Source organism: Glycine max, chromosome 11 (assembly GCF_000004515.6).
Source record: "Glycine max cultivar Williams 82 chromosome 11, Glycine_max_v4.0, whole genome shotgun sequence".
Taxonomy (NCBI): Eukaryota; Viridiplantae; Streptophyta; class Magnoliopsida; order Fabales; family Fabaceae; genus Glycine; species Glycine max.
The window spans coordinates 10,155,314-10,178,772 of NC_038247.2; the positions used below are offsets into that span (position 1 = coordinate 10,155,314).

At 34.0% G+C, this 23,459-nt stretch overlaps 3 protein-coding genes and 1 pseudogene across 4 annotated transcripts; 1 reads left to right on the top strand and 3 right to left on the bottom strand.

The window, feature by feature from the left end:
* Positions 1-1,893: 1,893 nt before the first annotated feature.
* LOC100794427 (polyadenylate-binding protein RBP47B'-like) lies at positions 1,894-5,579 on the top strand. Of its 2 annotated transcripts, none has more exons than XM_014764031.3 (7): positions 1,894-2,539; positions 2,635-2,717; positions 3,091-3,221; positions 3,468-3,564; positions 4,762-4,920; positions 4,998-5,080; positions 5,229-5,513. In XM_014764031.3, exons 1-7 carry the CDS (start codon positions 1,969-1,971, stop codon positions 5,317-5,319), a joined length of 1,215 nt encoding a protein of 404 aa, XP_014619517.1. In that variant the 5' UTR covers positions 1,894-1,968; the 3' UTR covers positions 5,320-5,513. The 2 variants fall into 2 exon arrangements, with proteins under 2 accessions (XP_014619517.1, NP_001354095.1); NM_001367166.1 differs by having other exon boundaries at positions 1,895-2,539; positions 2,635-2,708; positions 5,229-5,579.
* Positions 5,580-7,208: 1,629 nt separating this feature from the next.
* On the bottom strand, positions 7,209-10,932 carry ALDH3J1 (aldehyde dehydrogenase family 3 member J1). The gene is made up of 9 exons (XM_003539016.5): positions 10,672-10,932; positions 10,424-10,492; positions 10,221-10,317; positions 9,911-10,117; positions 9,226-9,455; positions 8,927-9,099; positions 8,145-8,235; positions 7,842-7,991; positions 7,209-7,747 (listed from the first exon to the last, which is right to left on the bottom strand). Exons 1-9 carry the CDS (start codon positions 10,870-10,872, stop codon positions 7,481-7,483), a joined length of 1,485 nt encoding a protein of 494 aa, XP_003539064.1. The 5' UTR covers positions 10,873-10,932; the 3' UTR covers positions 7,209-7,480.
* Positions 10,933-12,706: 1,774 nt separating this feature from the next.
* LOC106795024 (uncharacterized) lies at positions 12,707-13,186 on the bottom strand. Its single transcript, XM_014763557.1, has one exon. The coding sequence runs from the start codon at positions 13,184-13,186 to the stop codon at positions 12,707-12,709; it is 480 nt and encodes a 159-aa protein (XP_014619043.1).
* Positions 13,187-16,262: 3,076 nt separating this feature from the next.
* On the bottom strand, positions 16,263-22,939 carry LOC102660995 (GTPase Der-like; annotated as a pseudogene).
* Between the last annotated feature and the right edge of the window lie 520 nt (positions 22,940-23,459).

Here is a 23,459-nt window from a genome sequence, read left to right on the forward strand (position 1 = left end):
GAAAAAAAGCGTATATTGCAAGTGGTTGGTGAGACGGCAGGCAGCGGCCGAGGGTAGACACACCGCTTTGAGGTCCTTGCGGCTAAAGCAATTTGATTTTGTTTCTTTTTCAATAAATTATGTTCAACATTGTTGCACTTAATTTGTAATCACTTATGTATTAATAAAAAGGGTCTACACTAAAGTGAGAGCCTTATTTTGGCTGTAGTGTAGCCCATGCGTGTGTATTGGTTTTAATTGATCAAAAGTGTGTTTTAATCTCTCTTACCATATGAATATCAAAATTTGTTCTTCATTGGTGTTGGATTCCATTTTCCTCATTGCATTGTGAAAATATGATCTTGAAGAAATTCACGAATAATGAACCTTTTATATAATAAAATTTTGATTTGATTGTACTCGTTTTACTAAAAGAAAAAGTCAAGATTTGGTCACTTGCTCTCCCTCTATCTATCTCTCCGCATATATATGTGCACTTGTAAGCAATGAACAAGTGGATTCTTTTTAGTTTGGAATTTGGATAGTCTTGATTAAATAAAGTAAATAAACTGGACATACATGTCTCTTTCTTGGACTTCTGCGTTTATTAGTTTAAAATTGTGTGTTTGGTTTTCTCTCACTCTACTTTCCAAAATAGTTAAATGTGAAAGCAATAACTTGGTAAGATTATTTTCTAATGGATCCAACCATGCTTTAAAAGTAGGAAAAATATATTTAGACACCTAAAATGTTTTTAGCCACTTAGAGAGAGAAAAACAACAATGAGAAAAAATTTATAGATATGATATGATGTAATGAAAAAAAAGATAAAGAAAAAAAATGAAAAGAATTAATAGGATATTTAAAATAAAAAATATTAAACTGTACGAATATCTTAACTATAAAAAATGACAAAGTACTCTTTTATTTATTTTTTTGGAATTAATGACAAACTCCTTTTTTTAATCAGGGGCAAACTCTTTTAATAGCATCTATTGTATTCCACTTCCCTTGATTCCCGTCAAATTAACATAAATAATTAGTTGTTATTTCTTAAAATTAAAAAAAATAACATTTGTAATTCGTACATTTTGTGAAAAATTTCCTTCATACCAATAGCAATTCTCTTAAAATAAAAGGATGTTCCAATATCATGACCCTTAAAAAGTTAAAAGTAATGAAAAAGAATTTCATATTAAACTAATATATTTAATTTTAAGCATTTATTCAATTTATTTTCTAATAAATACAAATGACTTAAAAGACTCAACAATACATTTATTAAAATTAAAAAAAGAATAAAAATATTTTAATAAAATTATCTCTTAATAAATACTTTTGTTATCTAGAACTATTTATTTTAAAAAGTGTATATGGAAAAACTTTAAATATTAATATTTTGGAACGGAGGAGTATATTTTCAAAATAACTAACCCACGACAAAAGTCTTGATAATCAGAAATATTATATGGTAATAATTTCATCAAAATTCTTACCAAAATGAATGAATATTATAAAAAAAAATTTATCATTCAATTATAAATCATGGTTTGAATTACCTTAATTAAAATAATTATTGCTAATGTATTATCATTTTTTCACTTAAACAAATGGACAAATTCCATACCACCTGAATTTTGTGTACTAATGTCCCAACTGCACTCCCATGTCCTCTTTCATGAATGCTTTTTAACCTTTTGGAATAATTATTCCGGAAACCAAAAAGACAGTGCATTCCAGAAATATAATTTTTACATTCCAGACTCCACAATGAACATTCTTAAAGGATAAAGAAAGTGCAGGAAGCAAAAAGGGAAATATAGAAAGCAATAACCCAACCGAGGTACGGAAGGGCCCATAACATAACTCAGCCCAGACCCATATCAGTGTCTTCTACAATTTAAATTGAAAAGCAGACTCAATCTTAAACCAACAACACTAAAAAAAAAAAAGAAAAAAGGAGAAGCATACTCAGCGCGGCGGTGGAAGATGGTGGCGACGGCGATCGAGGAAGTGCGAACCCTCTGGATTGGCGATTTACAGTACTGGGTGGACGAGTCCTATCTCTCTCAGTGCTTCGCCCACAACGGCGAAGTGGTTTCCATTAAAATCATCCGCAACAAGCTAACGGGCCAGCCCGAGGGCTACGGCTTCGTCGAGTTCGTCTCGCACGCCTCGGCCGAAGCCTTTCTCCGAACCTACAATGGAGCCCAAATGCCCGGCACGGAGCAGACCTTCAGGCTCAATTGGGCCTCGTTCGGGGACTCCGGGCCCGACCACTCCATCTTCGTCGGCGATCTCGCCCCCGACGTCACCGATTTTCTCCTCCAGGAAACCTTTCGGGCCCATTATCCGTCCGTTAAAGGGGCCAAAGTCGTCACCGACCCCGCCACTGGCCGCTCCAAGGGCTATGGGTTCGTTAAGTTCGCCGATGAGGCCCAGAGGAACCGCGCCATGACTGAAATGAACGGCGTTTATTGCTCCACGCGCCCAATGCGTATTAGTGCTGCCACACCTAAGAAGAACGCTTCTTTTCAACACCAATATGCTCCACCTAAAGGTAACTACAATATAAGTCTCGCTTCGTTAGTTCCATTCATAGTCTTTAATGCAACTTAGAAGAGGCATTTGATAATGAGTTTAATTGCTTTGCAGCAATGTATCAATTTCCTGCATACAGTGCTCCAGTGAGTGCTGTTGCGCCGGAGAATGATGTGAATAATACCACTGTAAGTTGGGTACATCACTGACCAATAATTTATTTATGTGATGATGAGTAAATCAACGTTTTAGTCCTATAAGTGTATAACACTGTAAGGAAATTTCAAATAAGTCCGATCGCATTAGTCCAAAATTCAGAAAAATGTATTATTTGAGAGATAATATTAAGCTTAAGGATCAAATTGATAGTAAGTGTTCAAGTTTATGAACTAGGATGAAACAACTGGAAATTTTGGGTACTTGTTTGGAATTTACTTAATTTTAGAGACTCATATGACAGCACACTAAAGTGGTGATAGTGCATTACACTTTCAGGAATCAAATTGGTGGTTTACTCTTTATGTGTTTTTAATTTTATGGTATTGTTACTTACATTCGTTTGTGTTGCAGGTTTGTATTGGTAATTTGGATCTTAATGTGACGGAGGAGGAGCTTAAGCAAACCTTTATGCAATTTGGAGATATTGTGTTGGTGAAAATTTATGCGGGCAAAGGATATGGTTATGTTCAATTTGGAACTAGGTTTTGCCTTTTTACCCTTAATCTTTAACATGCGAATCTTTGTGGGGTTACTCTAGTATTTTTGAAACTCAAAGGGTAAATGATATTTTGACTGTTGCTACCCCTTTTCCAAGGCAATAAGTTTCATGTGGCCTGATGTCATGTTACTCTGCATCTTATGAGGTCTTTCATCAATCTTAGTTTCTTCTCCTTCTTAATCTTGTTGTTAATTGGCTTTTTAACTGCTTCCATGGCTTTTGTCTGTAGAGTGTCTGCTGAAGATGCCATTCAGAGAATGCAAGGGAAGGTAATAGGTCAACAAGTTATCCAAATTTCTTGGGGCAGCTCCATGACAGCTAGACAGGTGATTTTGCCTTTGGAAATGATTCATCTATTGACAAAATGATTTAGTTTGTCATGCTTACAACTATAACATATATACAACCATATAAAGTCTTCCAAAACTTCTAGGTCGGTAACATTACATATACACAACATTACATCCATACTCAGTTCTAGCATAGATTTTTATGGCCTTTATTATGTTTAGGGTTATTGTCCTTGAGAATTTGATCTTTAGCCGAGTTCAATGTTGTTGTGTGATTTATGTAGCTGATCTCACCCCATGTGATAAGGTTTTTGTTGTTGTATGTTTTGCAATGTTTAGTGGTGCAGCGGTAAAGTTGTGCCTTGGTGACTTGTTGGTCATGGGTTTGAATCCGGAAACAGCCTCTTTGCATATGTAAGGGTAAGGCTGCGTACAATATCCCTCCCCCATACCTTCGCATAGCGAAGAGCCTCTGGGCAATGGGGTACGAAGTTTTTAGTGGTTTGGCCGTTTGGTTGTTGAAAGATATGTTTGGAAGATGAGTCTAGACTCTACTTGACGATCATGAGATTATGATGCCTATGAAGTTTGGTTCACTTGATGGGATTGGAGAATGTTGGTAAAAAGGAATTAGGTTCAGGTCCAGTTGGAGGTCGTTTTTAATAGGTGATCACAATCGCATAGCCAAACTGGGTTTGGAGCCACTTCCCCTTCCCTTGAACTTTCGTTCAGAGAGAAAAAGGTCATGAGGTTGTGATGATATGTGGTGACCAAGTAAAAATAATATGAGAAAGCTGAATATTAGCTCAAAGCTGAGTGGTTTTAGTTGATGATGTAGTATTATTTGAGATTCCTGTAGCATTAACATGTGAATGCCCAATGTGTAGATTGAGAGTTCTATAATTGAACGATAAGAAAGAATGAGACTAAAAAATAATTAAATAATAGGAGTATTGTAGAAGGGGTATCAACTATCACCATAGTGGCTTCTCTTTTTCTCCTTTTCCTTTTTTAACTGGATACCAAACCTTACTGAGCTTTAATCACTGAAAAATATTGATTTATAAAATTCTCTATTAATGATGTCAGGCAACCAGATTATCTTGTTGCAATAAATATTAGATTTTCTGATCTGCTCAATTAGTAGCTGGTATGAAGATTCACCTTTTAGTGTTCGTTAGATGTGCAATTATGTTAGCACTAACAAATTTTTTTTAATGAAACAAATTATAGGATGTGCCCGGTGGCTGGGGTGTACAGATGGATCCAAGTCAATGGAGTGCCTACTATGGATATGGACAGGGTTATGAAGCATATGCTTATGGTGCTACTCAAGATCCCTCCATTTATACTTATGGTGCATATGCTGGTTATGCACAATACCCTCAACAGGTAAGTTTACATACACGACCGATGAAAGAGAATGACATTTTTGGGTTACTCATGCATATTGGTTGCTTAATTTTCAGGTTGAAGGTGCTCAAGACATGTCAGTAGTGTCTATGCCTATGGAGGAATTGTATGATCCCCTGGCAATGCCTGATGTCGATAAGTAAGCTTCTCGCCCCTTCTCCTTTCTTTTTAAATTTAAAAAGTTATAGACACCTTAAAAATTATTTACATTGACCTTCACCAAAAGAAAAAAGTTGTATATATTGGCTCATTGTGTGTTTATGACGGATCTTTGATTCCTTTGCCAGATTAAATGCTGCATATCTTTCAATACATGGAAGTTCCATTTTAGGGCGGTCCCTTTGGCAGAGAACTTCACAATCTTTACAGCAAGCCTAGGATCTATTTGTATTGCCTGGTCAATTTTATGCATGAAGGCTCAAAACATGGCGGTCTTGCAACTTTTTGTTTGTTTGTTTCAATATTAGTGGAATAGCATGTTAATTAGATTAATGGTATTATTTTATGATGTAATACTGAATTTTCATGAGGATAGCCTGGTGTCATAATCTTAATTTTCAGAATTTGTTGTATTATAGGCTCTTTTTCCTATCTGTGCTTCCTAAATTTTCATATAGATATATACATACTTTTTTTTTCTTGAATTGCTGGAATCGGTATCTCTCAATCCCACTTACTATTACGTAAAACATGCAAATACTTGGGGATATGGGGTAGAGACGGTTAACCAACTGAAATATCCTCTACAAGGCTCTAAAAATTATTATCAGTTTTAACTTTTAATTCAAAAAATTTGATTTTTTTTATAACTTGTACTCCTTTTATATAATTATTTTTCTCTATTATTTTCATCTCATTATTTTTTGTTCTTTCCTTATTATTTTCCCCCTTTTTTTTACCTAATTCACACATCATAAGCAAGTATGAAAAAAAAACATTTTTCTTAATCCAATTACAAAGTACTTGATAGAACATTATGGCGAAAGTTGATCCATGTAGCCGATCCCACCTAATGGGATAAAGCGTTGTTGTTGTTGGTTTGCCCTGGTACCAGAACAGTGATTGTATTTTGATTTTGGCCCTTTAATTGATTGATTATCTTGTAATTTTAATTCTCTTTTTCTCTTGCCTAGACCATTTGATTGTCCTTCTTATTTTAAATACTGATAAATGAAAAAAAAAAAAAAAGAAACCAAACTTTGTCAGGTAACATAAATGTCAGAAATCACAATTGTGTGTATCTTATTCTAAATATTCATGATTTTGTAATTAGGAGAGAATGTGTTAGAAAAGCGTTAGAAGAATTGGATATTTTGATGTGCAATTAGGCGGCGATTCACTAACGAACACTTTTTTTTATGGAACTAACCAGCTAATTACTTGCTGGTGTTCGGAAATTAATTTCTTTAAATAAAAGAGGAAATCTGGTTCATTTAATGACACTCACATCAAGTTGATTTAATGATTAAAAAAGAACATTGCTTACAATAATTGTCACCAGCAATCGGTGTATTTTCGACTACCAATATACGATCACAATTCTCTACCACTACTTTTCCTGGTTGCAGACATTGAGTTTGAATAGTCATAGTGATAGGGCATTGTTTTGGAGCGGAATAATTAATAATTAAGGTTGGTGGAATTGAGCGTGTGGGAATGAATCTGTTACATATGTACAGTATCCTTCATTTGTTTTGAAATAACTGTCATTTTTAAATTATCGTACACAAATTTAAAAAATAAATACAAAAGTTATGGATTCATTTGGTTATTTTTCTTCTCATTTCGTTAATTTTCTATTTTGTAAAAATGCTTAAATTTAGTGATAAAAGTGAAAAAAGAAAAATGATGTCCTCCTTGCTTTCTAAAATGATAAATAATTTAAAAAACATTAAAAGTAACAGTTATTTTAAAATGATAAAATACTAATCCTTATGCCATTCTGATATTTATTTCAGTATTTAGTTTCATGTCAACGTAAATACTATGATTATATATAATTTGTCCCCATCACTTAACTTTATAAAAAAAATAGAAACTAGAAAGAAATCATTATTTGTCTTTATATATGTTATCCAATTGTTCAAAAGAAAAGCATGTCACTGCCTCCCAACTTTTTTGTCCACAAGTACAAACTCTTTTTAGTTTCTTAAAAAAAAACTATTTCATTGCTGCCACAAGTACAAACTTGCAATACAACTACCATAAGTCCGTAAGGTAGAAGAAGAAGAAGAAAAAACAGAGGCAAGACAAGTTTACAAGCCCGGTTGATGGAACAAGATATATGATTAATGTCAAATAATTGCAATTCAGTACTACAGCGACCTTACTAAAACCATAACATTGAACCTTGTTATCACGATAATGGATTAATCAAGCTGTATAAGAATTTAATACGCAAATATTGTTATCCATAAGTACCGTTCACTAATTGTTCATAGAACAATTTTTATTGGGTACGCTCCTAAATCTTAACAGCTATTGAAAAAGAAATAAAATAAAATAAAAGTACCCAAGTAACGAGCTAGCTAGCTAAACATTAAACATGATCTGCGATTAAGCGTTTTGATGGTCTCTTTAAGCCCAACAGGACAAGGAGCAATCCCAGATAATCATAATTGTAAGAGACTTCAAGTAGTTGTAACTTATTTAGTGTCCATGGAGGATATCTATACCAAAAGTCAGTGAGGAAACTTCTTCTTACAATTGCTTTCTGGTGGCTAAATGTGTCAAAGGAGAATTTCCCATGGTACATGCCAAACCCACTTTCCCCAACTCCTCCAAATGGAATAGTATCAGCTGCATACTGCACAAATTAACACAAATATTATGCCCTAAGTGAGAACATTAAAATATGTATAAATATTAGAATGATGTTAGATATAGGTTATTGGTATTACTTGTAGAACTGCATCATTGATAGTCACACTGCCAGATGATGTTTCAGATATCATTCTTCTCTGGAGTGTATGGTTTTTGGTGAAAACATAGAGGGCAAGAGGCTTAGGTCTAGCATTTATGAATTTAATACTGTCCTCAATCTTCTCCACCTGCAAATTATTAATAGGAAGAAAAAGAAAAAAGAAATGGAACTCATTGGTCAAGTTGGAAAATATATAGAGAAATACATAGTATAAACATGTGCTATAACTGAGAACAATATTGATATTTTTTTTTTGTGACACATGTTGCATGAAACTTACGGTAATAATTGGAAGCAATGGGCCAAAAATCTCTTCCGACATAATTGCTGCTTCCAGTGGGGGATCCACCAAGATCGTTGGCTCAATAAATCTGCACGAATTCAGATAAAGTTTTTTCGGCCAAGTAATTGTACGTACAACCATATTTGTCTGACCTTTCTAAGGAATTACCGTATTGCATTTAATGCGATAAATCTATATAATGAATTATTCTAATTGTAGAAGTGGTAAAGCATGATTCATTTTGAGACATTTTTTCTAATATATTTTTCTACTATTGTCGGTTAAATTTATTAAAAAATTATCATATTGCAAATGAAATTTACTAAATAAAAAAATGAGACAAGTACTAATTTAAGATTTTTTTAATCATAAATTTTAGTCAAAGTAAAAAAGTGTATTCAATAAGATATTAATTAAAGTGTTTACCAAAACTTTTCTAATTCTAAATCTTTCCATAATATCTTCTTACTTCCTTTTTATATATGATAATTAATAAGTATTGAATTGCATAACAAGTAATGAATGTGTTTATATTTCTAAAAATTAAATATTTATTTTTTATTTATTATATTCTCTTACACATCTATCTTTTACGTTATAAAAAATGTATTAAATATTCTGTTAACGGAGAGAGAAAAAAAAATGTGTAAAAGAATATAATGTTACTTAATACTAAATAGATATACATTAAAAATATGCTAAATAGACATTAACGGAGAGGGAAGATTATTTTACGAGAATCTACTGGAGAAATTAAGGGCAAAGAGTCAGTTAATTACAAGTTTTGTTCGTCCATTGAACCACCATAAACCACAGAACCTTTGACCTGTTTATCCGCAAGAAGATTCTTCAATCTAGAGAAGTGGTGTTTATTAACTATCTTAGCAATAGTTTTTGATTTTCGAGGGTTCTGTCCAAACATTTTCTTGATCCAGACCTTCATCAATTCCACCTAAAAGAAAACAAGAATAAGCACAACAAGCCCCTAGCTATATACATGTGTGTGTGTGACATACGAAGAAACAAATTAAGAGCAGTGAAAAATGTCAAGGGGCGTATGTATCATGTATGTATGTACCAGTTTTAAACAATAACCCTTTTCCACAAGGACATAATCAATTGTTATGCATGCTTGACCAGCACAAGTCCCATATTTCCCCACAATTATTCTCTTCACAGTGACCTCTTTGTCCCAAGAAGATGAAAGGGAATCAACAACTGCAGGGCATTTTCCACCCAACTCCAAAGTCACAGGAGTTAGATGCTTCACAGCAGAAGACATCACAATCCGCCCCACTCGTGCACTTCCTGCCATTAGTTTTTACAGCAATGGAAGAGGAGGAACAACAACATTTTCTTCAGTTAAAAAAGAGAAGGAAAAAAAGAGTATAGTGTGTTTTTAAGTTCACTAATTAAAATAGGTTTAACTCGTTTAATTTTTGTTATCTGTGAGAATTAAAGAGAGACACCATAAAAATTATAACAACTCACACACTCAATTTAATCCACTGAATTAGACTCAATTGATTAAGTCTTTTAGTTTATAAAATATAATTTTGATTCTCATATTTTTAGTAATTAGCAAATCTTATCTTTCTTTAGGAAACTTAAAATACAAGGTGAGATGCGAAATTCACCAATTATGAAAAATTCAAGACTAAAATCATTATTTTTAAAGTAAGAGACTATCATTAATTTTGATAAATAATATGGAGTCACTCACCTATAAAACACATTTTATTGGGAAAAAAATTATCATTTACCTGTGAAGAAGATTTTGTCCCATCTTTGCTCTAGAAGTTGCTGGGTCTCTTGTGGCCCTCCTTGGATCACCTTAATGGCTTTATCGTCCAAATAAGTGGGGAGACTAGAAGCAAGTAGAGAAGAACATGCCGGAGACAACTCTGAAGGCTTTAAGACTGCTGCATTTCCCGCAGCTACTGCTCCTATCAGTGGCTCCAAGGATATTCCTGCAATTTTATATATCAATACCTCTTAATTAGTTAGCTACACAAACCTATATATGTGTGTGTGTGTGAACATATAAATGTTGTTTCTAAGGGTATAACTCACCAATGGGGAAATTCCAAGATGAAATAATGAGAACCAGACCAAGTGGCTCCGGAACAATTTCTGCACTGGTGAGCAATGCTAATTGTGGCAACGCAGCCTATCAAAATTAATTTGGCAACTAGTTACTTCACATATGTATCTATATATGCTCATAGTGTCATCTTCAAACAATTTCCAAGGTGAAGGAAAGGCATGTATCTTACCTTTTTTCCTGACATCCAATCTTTCAAAGACTTCAATGCCAAATTTACGGTCTTAATCAACGTTCCTATCTGCGATAATGGATCAAATAGTAAGAAATTAAATTGTAGTATATGAAAACAGTTTATTATTATAGCACAGCCAAAATACTTAAAGAAAACTTGTGTTTAAGAAACTCTTTAGCCATGCTAAATTAAAAGACTTTTTTTACTGTAATATATAATAGCAGAAGAAATATGTGAAAAGATACCTCGTCTCTGAAAGCTTCAAGTTGATGTTTCCCTAAATCATGCATGAGGGCATTCATGATATCTACTTGTTTTTCCAAGAGAAAACGACGCAGCCCTTTGAGCTGCGATTCTCTCCAAGACTCTTCCTTAGTCTTTCCACTCTCATAATACCCCCTCGTGTCATTTAGGTCTCTCTCCAAAGTTTGCATAGTGATCTCCATATGGTGCTGCTTAACCTCACAGCAAAACCAGTATTTATATTTGTTCAACTAACTCACTTCAATTTGTAAACTAGTTTCGGCTTTCATAAAGGAAAAAGCTAGAGTCCCTTGTGTTGGTTTTGTGAAGAAAATTATAAAAAAGCAGAGGAGATAAGAGAAACAATACGTATGCGGAGGAAATGGAATTATTCTATTCTCATTCAAATTGTTCTCCGCAGCAATACAATAAATAACAAAAGATAAACTAATTAGATAACAAGATATTAGTAAAACAGAATATTAAAACTAACTTACTCCTTAAAGATAGAAATCACTTATTGACTAGGCTAATCCATTAAAACTGACTTACTCCTAAAATATAGGAAACCAACTTATTTACTAAATCCTATTTTAAAAACTAAAAAAATAAAATATTATGCAGTTACAAAAGTATATCTTCAACACTCCTCCTTACTTTTGGAACTGCAAATTCCAATTCTTTGAGTTCAAGTTTGTTGATAGGTAGTGACTTTGTAAACATGACAGCCAGTTGATCTTTAGACTTACAGTAAATTAAGTTCACTTCTCCACTTTGTTGCATCTTTATCAAATAATAGACTTTAATATTGAAATGTTTAGTCTTCCCATAACACACGGAATTGTTTGCAATAGCAATGACTACTTGATTGTCAACAAAAATTCCAGTTTTTTTCTTTTGAGAAAATAAAATGTTTGGCCTTGTTGTAGTGAGATACATTAGACATCCAATCAAGCTCCCATAATATCCTTCATCAATGTTATCAACACTTTCTTCCTTGCTGAACTTCTCCTTTTGATTCATTGGTGTGCTAACAAATTTGCATTCCTCCATTTGAAACTTCTTCAAATTTTCTTTTGCATATTTCTTTTTTTTTCATGTTTAGCATTCTTTCAAGATGGCAATGACCAAGTCTCTTGTGCTAGAGTTCTGTGGGTGTGACTTGAGTGAAATAGGTTGTATGCTCTTCCTCTGTTGGATCAAATGAAAAACTTTTACCTTTCATTTTAACCCTTAGAACTTCCCGGCCAACAATGTCATAGATAAAACAATGTTGATGTTGAAAGGACACTTTAAATCCCTTTTTAATCAACTGACCTACACTTAGTAAGTTTTGGTCAATGTTAGGTACATAAAGAACATCTCATATTAATTTGATACCTGAACACGTTGAAATTGCAACAGTTCCTTTTCCTTTTACTGGAATATAGCCACCATTCCCAATTCTGACCTCTGAGACATTAGTTGGCTTCAAATCCTTGAATAGAGTCTTATCATATGTCATGTGGTTCGTACAACCACTATCAATCAACTAACATTTACAACTACTCCTCATCGAATAGCATGTTGAAGCAAAAATATAATCTTTTTCCTCCTGCTCAACAACTTGGGCATTGACTTCTTGCTGCTGAAATTTGCTTTTACAAATTATAGCTTCGTGTCCAAGCTGATTGTACTTGCTGCACTTTACGTTTGGTCGTTTTCAACATTTGTATGGTGGGTGACCCAATTTTCTGCAATACTGACAAGGTGGATAATTTTTCTTTTTATCCTTGCCTTTGTTTTGGTTGTTTGCACTATTTTCGCTACTTGTTGGTTGATTCTTCTTGAAAAAATTCTTTTTGCTTTCATCAACTTCATGATGTTTGGCGGGCAAAGCACCTTCGACAACACGATCTTGCCTCATCAACCTTCGCTGCTCTTGAGCTTGCAGGGCATGTAGCACTTCTACCAATGTGATTTTCGACATATCCTTTGTGTTCTCCAATGAAGCTATAGATGCTTCATACCTCTCCGGCACCGTTACCAAAATTTTCTCTACAATTCTCGAATCAGCAAAATCACTTCCAACAACTTTATCTTGTTGGCAATACCCAACAATTTGTTTGAGTATTCTTTGATTGTCTCTGACTCTTCCATCCTTTGAAGCTCAAATTTTTTCCTTAAATTCAACACTTGCATGCTTCGTATTCTATCATCTACTGCGTATTCCTCTTTCAGATAATCCCAAATTGCTTTGGGTGATTTAAGAGTCATGATTCTGATGAATATCATTTGTGAAATACCAGTGAACAAATATGACCTCACCTTTGCCTTCTTCATCTTTCTTTCCTTGTGATTTTTAATTTGGGCCATGGTGAGATTTTCAGGCATCGGATATATTTCATAATCCTCTTCCACAGCATCCCACAAATCCAAAGACTCCATGTAGGATTGCATTTTCACTTCCCAAAGATCATAATTCTCTCCATCAAAGATTGGAAGAGTTATGTGGGAAAAACTTGCTTCACCTTCCATGGTACAAGTCCTGTAAGGATAAGGCTCTGATACCAATTGTTGGTTTTGTGGAGGAAATTATAAAAAAACATAGGAGAGAAGAGAAACAATACGTATGCGGAGGAAATAGAATTATTCTATTCTCATTCAAGGGAATAGAATTATTCTATTCTCATTCAAATTGTTCTCAGGAGCAATACAATAAATAACAAAAGATAAACGAATTAGATAACAAGATATTAGCAAAACAGAATATTAAAACTAACTTATTCCTTAAAGATAGAAATCACTTATTTACTAGGCTAATCTGTTAAAACTAACTTACTCCTAACATATAGGAAATCAACTTATTTACTAAATCTTATTTTAAAAACTGAAAAAATAAAATATTATACAATTACAAAAGTATATCTTCTAACACCTTAAATTCTGTATTCACATGTTTTTGTCATAGAGCAAACTAGGGGTTGCACACAACTTCCGAAAATAAAAGCTAGGACATTAAATACCAAAATCGGCACACATCTTCCACGTCGTCCTCTCCGGGATACTGAGTTTACTTCACTGTTTGACACTGAAATTTTTTTATAAAATTATGAACAATAATGAGTTAGGTTCAGTTAGTTCAAACAATCTTTTAATGTAAATTAACGTGCATATCAGTGGGGCGTGATAATTATATTTAATAAAAAAACTTTGTACCCCATTGCCCAGAGGCTCTTCGCTATGCGAAGGTATGGGGGAGGGATGTTGTACGCAGCCTTACCCTTGCATATGCAAAGAGACTGTTTCCGGATTCGAACCCATGACCAACAAGTCACCAAGGCACAACTTTACCGCTGCACCAGGGCTCGCCCTCCTAAAAACTTCGTACCCCATTGCCCAGAGGCTCTTCGCTATGCGAAGGTATGGGGGAGGGATATTGTATGCAGTCTTACCCTTGCATATGCAAAGAGGCTGTTTCCGGATTCGAACCCATGACCAACAAGTCACCAAGGCACAACTTTACCGCTGCACCAGGGCTCGTCCTCACATATAAGTGTATTGATTAAAGAACAAAAAGAAATTATTAGGATATATAAAATTGGATTCTTTATAACTTTTTTTACGTTCTCTTATGACTTCTGTAGTAAATATTTATTTTTAATTCCATACTCAATGTCTTAGAGACACTAATCAACAAAATCTTTAATAGGTCATACATTAAAAAAAATCATTTACAAGAACAAAGGATATAGAGAAGATACAAAATGAAATGATCAAATTATATTAATATAATTTACACATTACATTATGGGTGGTGGTATTTGGATACTCACAATTTACAAATACTCCACAAATAACTCTTATTTTTTCTTTATCTTTCTTCCTAACATATTATATTACCTATTTTATCAATCACTTATCTTTGGTATCTTTGTATCTCTCTCAAAGTGTATATACCTCTTGAATGTCCAAGAATAATTTCTCTTACATTATTCAATATTTTTAATTGGATAATTTTATTTGAAAATGAAAGTTTTTTCACAAATTATATATGTAAAAATCATATATATTAATCTAAAATTATTTAATATCTCATTTATTTAAATTATAAGAATATATAAAAATATGAATTATTTGATTATATTTTTATTATTGTTTAGTTTTTTTAAAAAAAATTAACACAAACAAATAATGGTTAAATAGATACATAGATATAACGAGACTGAATAAAATAAAGCGATTTTAAAAATCAATAATACGTCTTAAATTACTAAACATAGTTTATAAAAAAAAAAGGTACACATATGACTGTAAATATAAATTGAAATGATCGTGTTACATGAGGATGAGAGTTAAGATTTTCTATTGAGTAGGGATACTTGAACACTCAAGTATTTTGGATAGTATATTGATAATGTTTATCTCTTGTTTTTTATCACATCAAATATCTATTACATTTATCACTTCATCTATTATTTCTTTTTCTTTCTAATTGTATATTAGCATATGTTGTCCATTTAGCATTTTTCTTTTTCATAGTGGGAAAGAAAGGGGGTGGTACAGACTACGGACGTGCAACGACTATAATGCAAGGGGTTATTAATAGTTAACAAATGTTGGATGCTAGAGATTGAGATGTAGGGGCCAAAGAGGTGTAGTTGGTTGGTAAAACCGGGGCTCTTATGTGGATGGATAGCACATCACATGGTGCAGTTAAAGCTGTGAAGGTAGCTTGCAGGGTGTGGTCGTCATCGTGTGGGTGAAATGGATGGTGTGTGTGTGTAATTGTGTTGGTAAAATGGGACGATATGGACACGTTCAAGTGGAATCAATGGATTTCGTTATTAACTTCGTGATGAGAGCTAAAATAAAGAGGTTAGGTTCACGTGGGAAAAACAAACTTAAATACACATATCCAGCGAAGTGCGTAAATAAACGTAAATTATCAGCCACGAACCGAGATGACCAACGGAAAGAAGAATGTATGAGAATGTTTGTGGTACCTTTGCAACGATTAAATTTTTTAAAAATATGAGAAAATGAGTGATGCAAAAAGTAACATGGAGATGCTACTGCAGACATGTATATGCTTCCAGCTTAATATTGCAAAGGATGAGAACCGATTATCAAATTAAATGGTAGTTGTTAGAAAAATAGGTAGTTGCTTGCGGAATAACAAATACAGGGGATGTGGTTACAATTGTGGTCGTAATGTGATTACGAAACATTTTTATTTATTTCTCTGGATAAATGTGCAATGCGGTTGTTAACAGGTAATGTACGTAATGTACTACGAGCCTCCGACCCCATAAATACAAAGGCTTAGTAAAAAGTTACAGAATGATTACGATCGGTGTAAATATGACATATTTCCCTCCAACCTCCAGCCGCCCATCCGGTTCTTGTAGGGATTTTAATAACCTTGATGGATTTTCAGGAAGTACGTGCATTTGAGTAATTAAGTAAATCCCAGATAAAAAAGCCTCTTCTTTTTTCCAACACAAACAGAACAACAGCCAGTACTTCCATGAGAAAATGTATGATCCTATGGTGTAGTTGACACCAATTTTTTATCATTTGATGTAAGATTTTCTAGGGTATTTGTTACAGATTTTCCTGTGAGCAAAACTTATATACATGTTTATAGCATCATTAACCATTTTGAGGTGGAGCAGTAAACCAAAAATAATGAAAGAAAGATGTGGGGGATATGATACCAATATTGATACTACAAATACCGACTTTCATCATTTCCCACTTTCCTTCTGCTGCGCCAGAGAAGTCGAATGGGTGTACCAAAAAAACCTGCATCTGAACGATGTTGCTTCTCCATATAGCGCCGGTAAGTCTCAGGAAAAAGTTTTCCATCATTGACAAAGAACACAAATGTAGGTGGCTTTATAGCAGCCTGCAAGAGAAGATCCAGTTGGAATATAAAGTAATTAAATATATTTTGATTTATGGGTACAAAGAGTATAACCAACGGAGCTCAGGAGCAATCATGCAGCACTAATCATTTTGATCATTTTCTCAGAGACAAATTTTCACCAATAGAATACTCCATAAAACATCCTAATAAATGCAATGGAGAAGTCTGTAACATGAATAATAAAATGACATAACAAGAACGCATCCAAACATTCAAACTAAAAGACAAACAATAACTATTAACTACCATCATTACATGATACAAATACCTGAGTACAATAGTAAACACGCCCTCCTTTTCCACCACGTGTCCTGGGAGGAGGCTTAAAACCTACTGCTTCCTGAACTACTTGATTCAATGTAGAAGTCCCAAGTCTTCTTGATCTCTCCTTTTCAACTTCACTAGCAGCCACAATAATCCTATTGGTCAAAACAACAATAAGCAATCAGCTATCTACTTAGGAGATAAACTCCAATGAAAAATATCAAACCTGAATAAGTAAAAAATTTAACAACAAATTTTCTGAAATTTATTCACCACATGTAGAGATCAACTCCATGTTAATATCTACATCCAGAAAAACAAAGCTAGCTCATATCCAAGTGAAAATGATTCTGAAAAGAGTCATGTTCTCAAGTCCATTTCTATGTGCATTCCTCAAGCTCCAGAAGTGACCAAGGAATTTTTTTTTTTTTACCACACATCAAGAAATACCGGTACATACAAAATTGTGCAGAGCCAGTAGCGTGACTTAAATTCTACTACGACCCCTACATTGCAACCGCTAATTTCAACAAAACATATAAAAGCCTGACCTCATTCACCTATGAATGGAGAACTAGTTTTAAAGGGAAAGTTGGAGGAATTCAAAGCATGGAATTAGCATACTATGCAGCATAAACGAATCAATAAATTTTCAGATAAAACATACTTGCCAACACTATGACCAGCTACAACAGTAGAATAAACTATTGGAGCCCAGTCAAGTGAGCGAAGCTTCTCCCTGACATCTTGCTCATAGTATGATGCAGTCTGCTGGTTTTTATTTGGTATTGTATCCCACTTGTTTACAACTATCACACAACCTTTCCCTTCTTTTTCTATCCTTTCAGCTATGTTGTATTCCTTTAACAGACACTTAAATAGTTAAGGGGGGCAAAAAGTAACACTTTAATATAAGATGAAAACCAATTTGATTTCCATGTAACAAATAAAAGTATTAATCAGGAACCTGTTCTGTGATACAAGCCATGGCCTCGATGACAAGAGCAACAACATCAGAACGACGAATAGCACAAAATGCTCAATTCACTGATAAAGCCTTGGTTGTACTCCCAGCTGAAGCAATCGCTGATCTTTTCCTGATTCCAGCAGTATCAATAAGTTGGAACTTCTAGAGAAAGAAAATAAGAAAATAATTATTGAGCTGACTCAAAACTCTAAAAGATAACCAAATCACTACAACAATCTGGTATGGTCCAAAAAATATACTGCCTTAACAAAAAGGGGCGGGGAAAACCTTATAACCAACTAATCCTTTTCAAATTTTCATTCTCACAAATTGTAATAAAACATTTGAATTAAGACATGATTTTGATACTGCACACCAAGTGCTTACTAATTAGTCACCAAAAGAATCAAACCTGTCCATCTGGTCCAGTAAATTCAGTATCAATAGCATCACGGGTAGTGCAACTGATGGGACTGACTATTGTTCTGTCCTCACCAACAAGTGCATTCAAAATGCTACTTTTGCCAACATTTGGTCTACCAACAATTGAAATTGCCGGAACATAATCCTCTTCTTCAACAAGATTATTAGATTTCTATAGTTTAGCAGAAAAAGTAAATTATAAAATGAAAAATCTGTTGATGTATGTTGTAATTCAGTTAGTTAGTTAGGAGTTAGTTAGTGATTCATTTTGAAGTTAGTTTGACAACTATGAAGTTTGTTATAACTACATGTGCAGTGTGTATAAAAACAATGATCATCAATGAGAAGTATGAAAGTGCAGAAGTTTTTTTCAGAATTATAAGTCCCTTCTATTTTCTCTCAATCAATTCCTTCATCTTCTCTTATTCTCTAACATAGAATGCATGCGTGTGAGAACTTTATTGTTCCAACAAACTGGCATCAGAGCTGAGGTTCAAGATCCCTGGATACCGAAATTGAGATGACTTCCTCGAATGGAAATTTTTTAGCATCTATGCATGTTCTCATAGGCAAGAACTATGATGATTGATGTGCTCAGATGAAGGTAATCTTTCGATTTCAAGATGTGACAAAAGTGGTGCAAGAAGGGGTTCAAGAACCTAAAAAGAACCCAATTGATGCACAGAAGGTGGCTCGCCGTGATTTGATGAAAAAAGATGCAAAGGCATTGTTCATTATTCATCAGTGTGTAGATGCAGATAATTTCCAGAAAATTAGATCTGCTTATACTGCAAAGAAGGCATGGGATACTCTAAAGAAATCCTATGCACGGAATAACAAACTCAAGAAGGCAGTATGAACTTCTACAAATGAGTGATCAAGAAAGCATTGGTGAGTTCTTTTCTCGAATCTTGACTATTACAAATCAAATTAATGCTTATGGTGACAAGCAATCAGACTTAGGGATCATTGACAAGGTATTAAGAACCTTGACACCAAGATTCAATCATACAGTGGTGGCAATTGAGCAAAGTCAGGATCTTGAAGAAATGAAGATTGAAGAACTGCAAGGAATACTTGAAGCTCAAGAGATGAGGCTCAATGAAAGAAACTCACAAAGATCAGCTGAGCAAGCTATGCAAGCCCAAACAACCAAAGGGAACAACTATGATGGTGGCAAGAATAAGAAGGGAAAGTGGAAGAACAATAAGTGGAAGGGGTCAGGTGAGGGTTTCAGCAGTTCTGGAAATCATAACCACAATGAAAAAACCGACAAGAAAAGTGGAGGAAATCACAAAGTGGGCAAAAAGAAATTCAACAAGAAAGGGATTCAATGTTATAACAGTGAGAAATGGAAACATTTTGCAGATGAATGTAGAAATAAAAGGGTTCCAAGAATTGGCACAAGATGAGAATTTTGACTCTGATAAAGTGTTACTAATGGAAACTACAAACTCAGAAGAAGACAGTGTTAATCTGTGGTATCTTGACACAGGTTGTTCCAATCACATGATCGGACATAGAGAGTGGTTTGTAAACATTGATGATAAGGTGAAGAACAAGATCAAGTTTGCAGATAACAGTTCTGTAACTACAGAAGACATTGGAAAGGTGATGATTCAGAGGAAGGATGGACAACACTCATTTATCAATGATGTGCTATATGTTCCCAATATGAAGAATAATTGGTTGAGTTTGGGACAGTTGCTAGAAAAGGGCTACTCAATGCGATTAAGAACAGTCAACGGAAGATGTTTGATAGCAATTCTAAAGGCCCCTTTGTCAAGAAACAGAACATTCAAGATTGGAATTCAGATTGCAAAATTTCAATGCTTGACTGTTTCTATAAGTGATGAAAGTTGGATGTGGCATCATAGGTTTGGTCATCTAAATTTCAGGAGTTTAAGTGAATTTAAAAGTAAGAAAATGGTTCATGGTCTCCCTCAAATTGAGATACCAAAACAGTTGTGTGTTGAGTGTTGTGTGTCAAAGCAACCAAGAAATTTTTTCAAGTCAGAAATTTCAATAAGATCAAAAAGAAAGCTTGAAGTGATCTATTCTTATATGTGTGGTCCTTTTGAAGTGAAATTCCACTCACTTGGGGGTGCATCCTCTCAGAAGTAGCTTACCCAAGGGACCAAAATTCAGACGCCTGCATAATTCTTTTGCGTGGAGATTCACACTTGTTAACTGCAAGAATGACATATTTATCTGAGTATTTTTTACGTAGCCAATCAGCAATCTCCTCATCAGCTGCTGTTAGACCTGCCTGTTCAACATAATAGCCATTACTGTCTTCGGTTCGTTTGGAGCAGCTTTATGAAACAGTCGATCATATCTTGCTTTTAAAATAGAGTAAAAAAAACTTCGTACCCCATTGCCCAGAGGCTCTTCGCTATGCGAAGGTATGGGGGAGGGTTAGTCACCAAGACACAAGGGATATTGTAAATACTAAATTTTTTTTTTGATCAGCAGAGTAAATACTAAATAGTATACACACTGACAGTGTAAATAAATATTACAGTCATTGAATCACAAACTATCATGTATAGTAAGTTTGTTGACTTTTACAATAGCAATCTTAAAAGTCATACCAACAATGACTTTTGATTGGTTGGCCATGTAAATCATTTTACATTGACAGTACATAGCATTTAAACTCTTTAAAATAAGTCCTAAAACAACAAAATTTGATGTCCCATTTTGATGTTGCATAACTGTCAACTGCAACCAGAAAGCACTACAGAAACTCAAAGCAGTAAAAGCTAAAAGCTTCCAAGATTCAACCAGATTCCAGAATTACCAAAAAATGTCTAATAATACCTGTGGCCTACGAGGAATAGATTGCCCATCCTATACTTAATACAAGTAAATATCACCTTTTGACATGTTTTGCCATCCTTTTTTTATATATTTATTATATTACAATAAGAATCAAGCAGGGTAAAAGATACAACCTTAGAGAAGGAAAAATCATAAGATATTGCAAGAGATTATATGTGAGCATACAAAATACCTGACCATCAACCAGGAAAATAATCACAGATGATTCTTCCACAGCTGCAGTTGCTTGTCTCTCAATCATTGAGGGCATCCAGGCAACAGCTGCCTCTCTAACAGCAAGTGGAATGCCATCCATACCAATGGTAGTAGTAATAGCCAGCTCTTCCATAACAGTAGCTTGTGATTTTGAAACGGTTATAACCCCACCGGTGTCCACTACCATGAATTCATGCTCTCCCCAATACGATCGACCGTATAAACGATCCCTGGTAACCCCAGGTTCATCCACCACAATTGCCCTGTTTCCCTACAATTTGAGCAGTAGTAAGGAGAGGTAGGTAACTGTCATAATAGATCAATTTCAACATTCAGATTCTAGACACGTTAAAATTTCAAATGTTATTTCCCTAGAAAACGAGAACATATAACAACGAAAATTAAAGCTAGAAGAAATATTCAATACCCCAACAAGACGATTATATAATGCTGATTTGCCAACATTTGGCCTTCCAACAATTGCAACCCTTGGGAGAAGATTGTCAGGAATCTCCCATTCAAATTAGATGAGGTTCAGCAAATGACTCTATTTACTTCAATCTCTTCAAAAGAAATAATTCAACTCCTCCTAACTAGTTACAAACAATTAAGAAAAAGTATCTGTTTAAAAGTAAGTGTTCTGTGCTGTTGAGACATGAATTACATCAGAATCATATAACTGAAAGGTGAAATGACTATTTTGTTTCTTTATCTTATTTATTTTGTTCAAAATGGTCCTTTATTTTTTAAAAGTTCACTTCGATCCTTTAGCTTATTTAAAAGGTTCAAAATGATCATCTATCTTTTAAAAAGTTCATTTTAATATCTTATTTTATTTAAAAGCTTCAAAATGGTCATTAACTATTTAAATCTATTCAACTCTATCTTTCAAATAATACTTAGATTAAGGATCAGTTTGAATATATTTAAATAGTTAAAGGACTATTTTGAACTTTTTAATAAGACGAGGTACTAAAGTAATTTTTTTAAAAGAAAATATCATTTTGAATCTTTTTAAAAGATAAAGGATCGAAATGAATTTGTTAAAAGATAAAAAACCAAACAGAATAAGAAAAAGAAGATAAAAGAGCAAAATGATTATTTAGCCTAACTGAAAAGACTCATTTCTCCTTCAATTCTTTCGCATTGTATAGAGTTCCAGAATTTGCCAAGTTTATTATCACCGTAATAACAAAAGTAAACTGAATGTCATACAAACAATTTTTGTTCTACGTGGACTCTTCCTGCGGGATTGAGCTGATTCCTTGCGATCACTTTTCTCCTCGTCTTCTGAAATCACCAAACATAGAAAGGTCGTTATTGAAGACTCGCTATAAAGACAAGCAAAAGCTCAATGAAAAGAAGACACACCAATGCTCAAAATCTGAGACAGAGAGCTTGAATACGCTTGGACAGCGTCCTTCGCTTCTTGCTCGAGGGCAACGACATCGAGGTCGTCCAAATCATCGGATTCTTCATCATCGACGCTGCCGGAGAATTCACCGGCGGTAGGACGGAGGACGGAACAGGATAGGGTGCGGCGAGTGAGCTTCTGGCGATAAAGGATTGAAGAGGAGAAGGGAAGAGTGTTGTTGAAAGGGAAAATGGGGTTTAGGGTTTTAGCGAAAGTGTAAGAGATAGGTATTAGAGTTAGAGTGCGTGCCATGAGTAACTATATCTCAATTCTCAGGATTCAACATTTGGCGGGGTTTATCAGTTATCACTATTCCCCTTCTCTCCTCAATTCGCCTTTTTTTCCTCATCGATATTATGTTAATAAATATGTTGGAGGGTGTTTGATTTATATTTTTATTTTTTGATAATTGTTTTTATTTTTAAAAGATTAAAATTTTGAAAATATGTTTGATTTAATTTTTTATTTTATGCTTTGAATAAATGTAATATCGCATTTTCAATTTACACGAGGTTCTAATTTCAAACGAAAATAGATTTTATTATTTTAAGTTTTTGGTTCGTTTGAAAAAATATTTTCACAACAAAAATTCAACCAAACACATTTTCATCATCATTTTTTACTGTGAAAATGAAAATAGAAAATATTTAAACCAAATACTCCTTATTCTCACACAAACATATATCTTGTTCAACGCTCTTTTCAAGACAAAATTTAGTTGTTTTAAGTATTTTATCCTGATTTTAATGAAACAATTTGTAATTTTGCACTT

Excerpts from the sequence above, each read along its gene's own strand:
- LOC100794427 (XM_014764031.3), top strand. The coding sequence starts at position 1,969 with ATGGTGGCGACGGCGATCGAGGAAGTGCGAACCCTCTGGATTGGCGAT. Across the intron at positions 2,540-2,634 it reads CCAATATGCTCCACCTAAAG|CAATGTATCAATTTCCTGCA; the intron begins GTAACTACAATA and ends ATTGCTTTGCAG. Across the intron at positions 4,921-4,997 it reads ATGCACAATACCCTCAACAG|GTTGAAGGTGCTCAAGACAT; the intron begins GTAAGTTTACAT and ends CTTAATTTTCAG.
- ALDH3J1 (XM_003539016.5), bottom strand. The coding sequence starts at position 10,872 with ATGGAGATCACTATGCAAACTTTGGAGAGAGACCTAAATGACACGAGG. Across the intron at positions 10,493-10,671 it reads TTGAAGCTTTCAGAGACGAG|ATAGGAACGTTGATTAAGAC; the intron begins GTATCTTTTCAC and ends CCATTATCGCAG. Across the intron at positions 7,992-8,144 it reads CATTGCTTCCAATTATTACC|GTGGAGAAGATTGAGGACAG; the intron begins GTAAGTTTCATG and ends AATAATTTGCAG.
- LOC106795024 (XM_014763557.1), bottom strand. The coding sequence starts at position 13,186 with ATGGAAGGTGAAGCAAGTTTTTCCCACATAACTCTTCCAATCTTTGAT.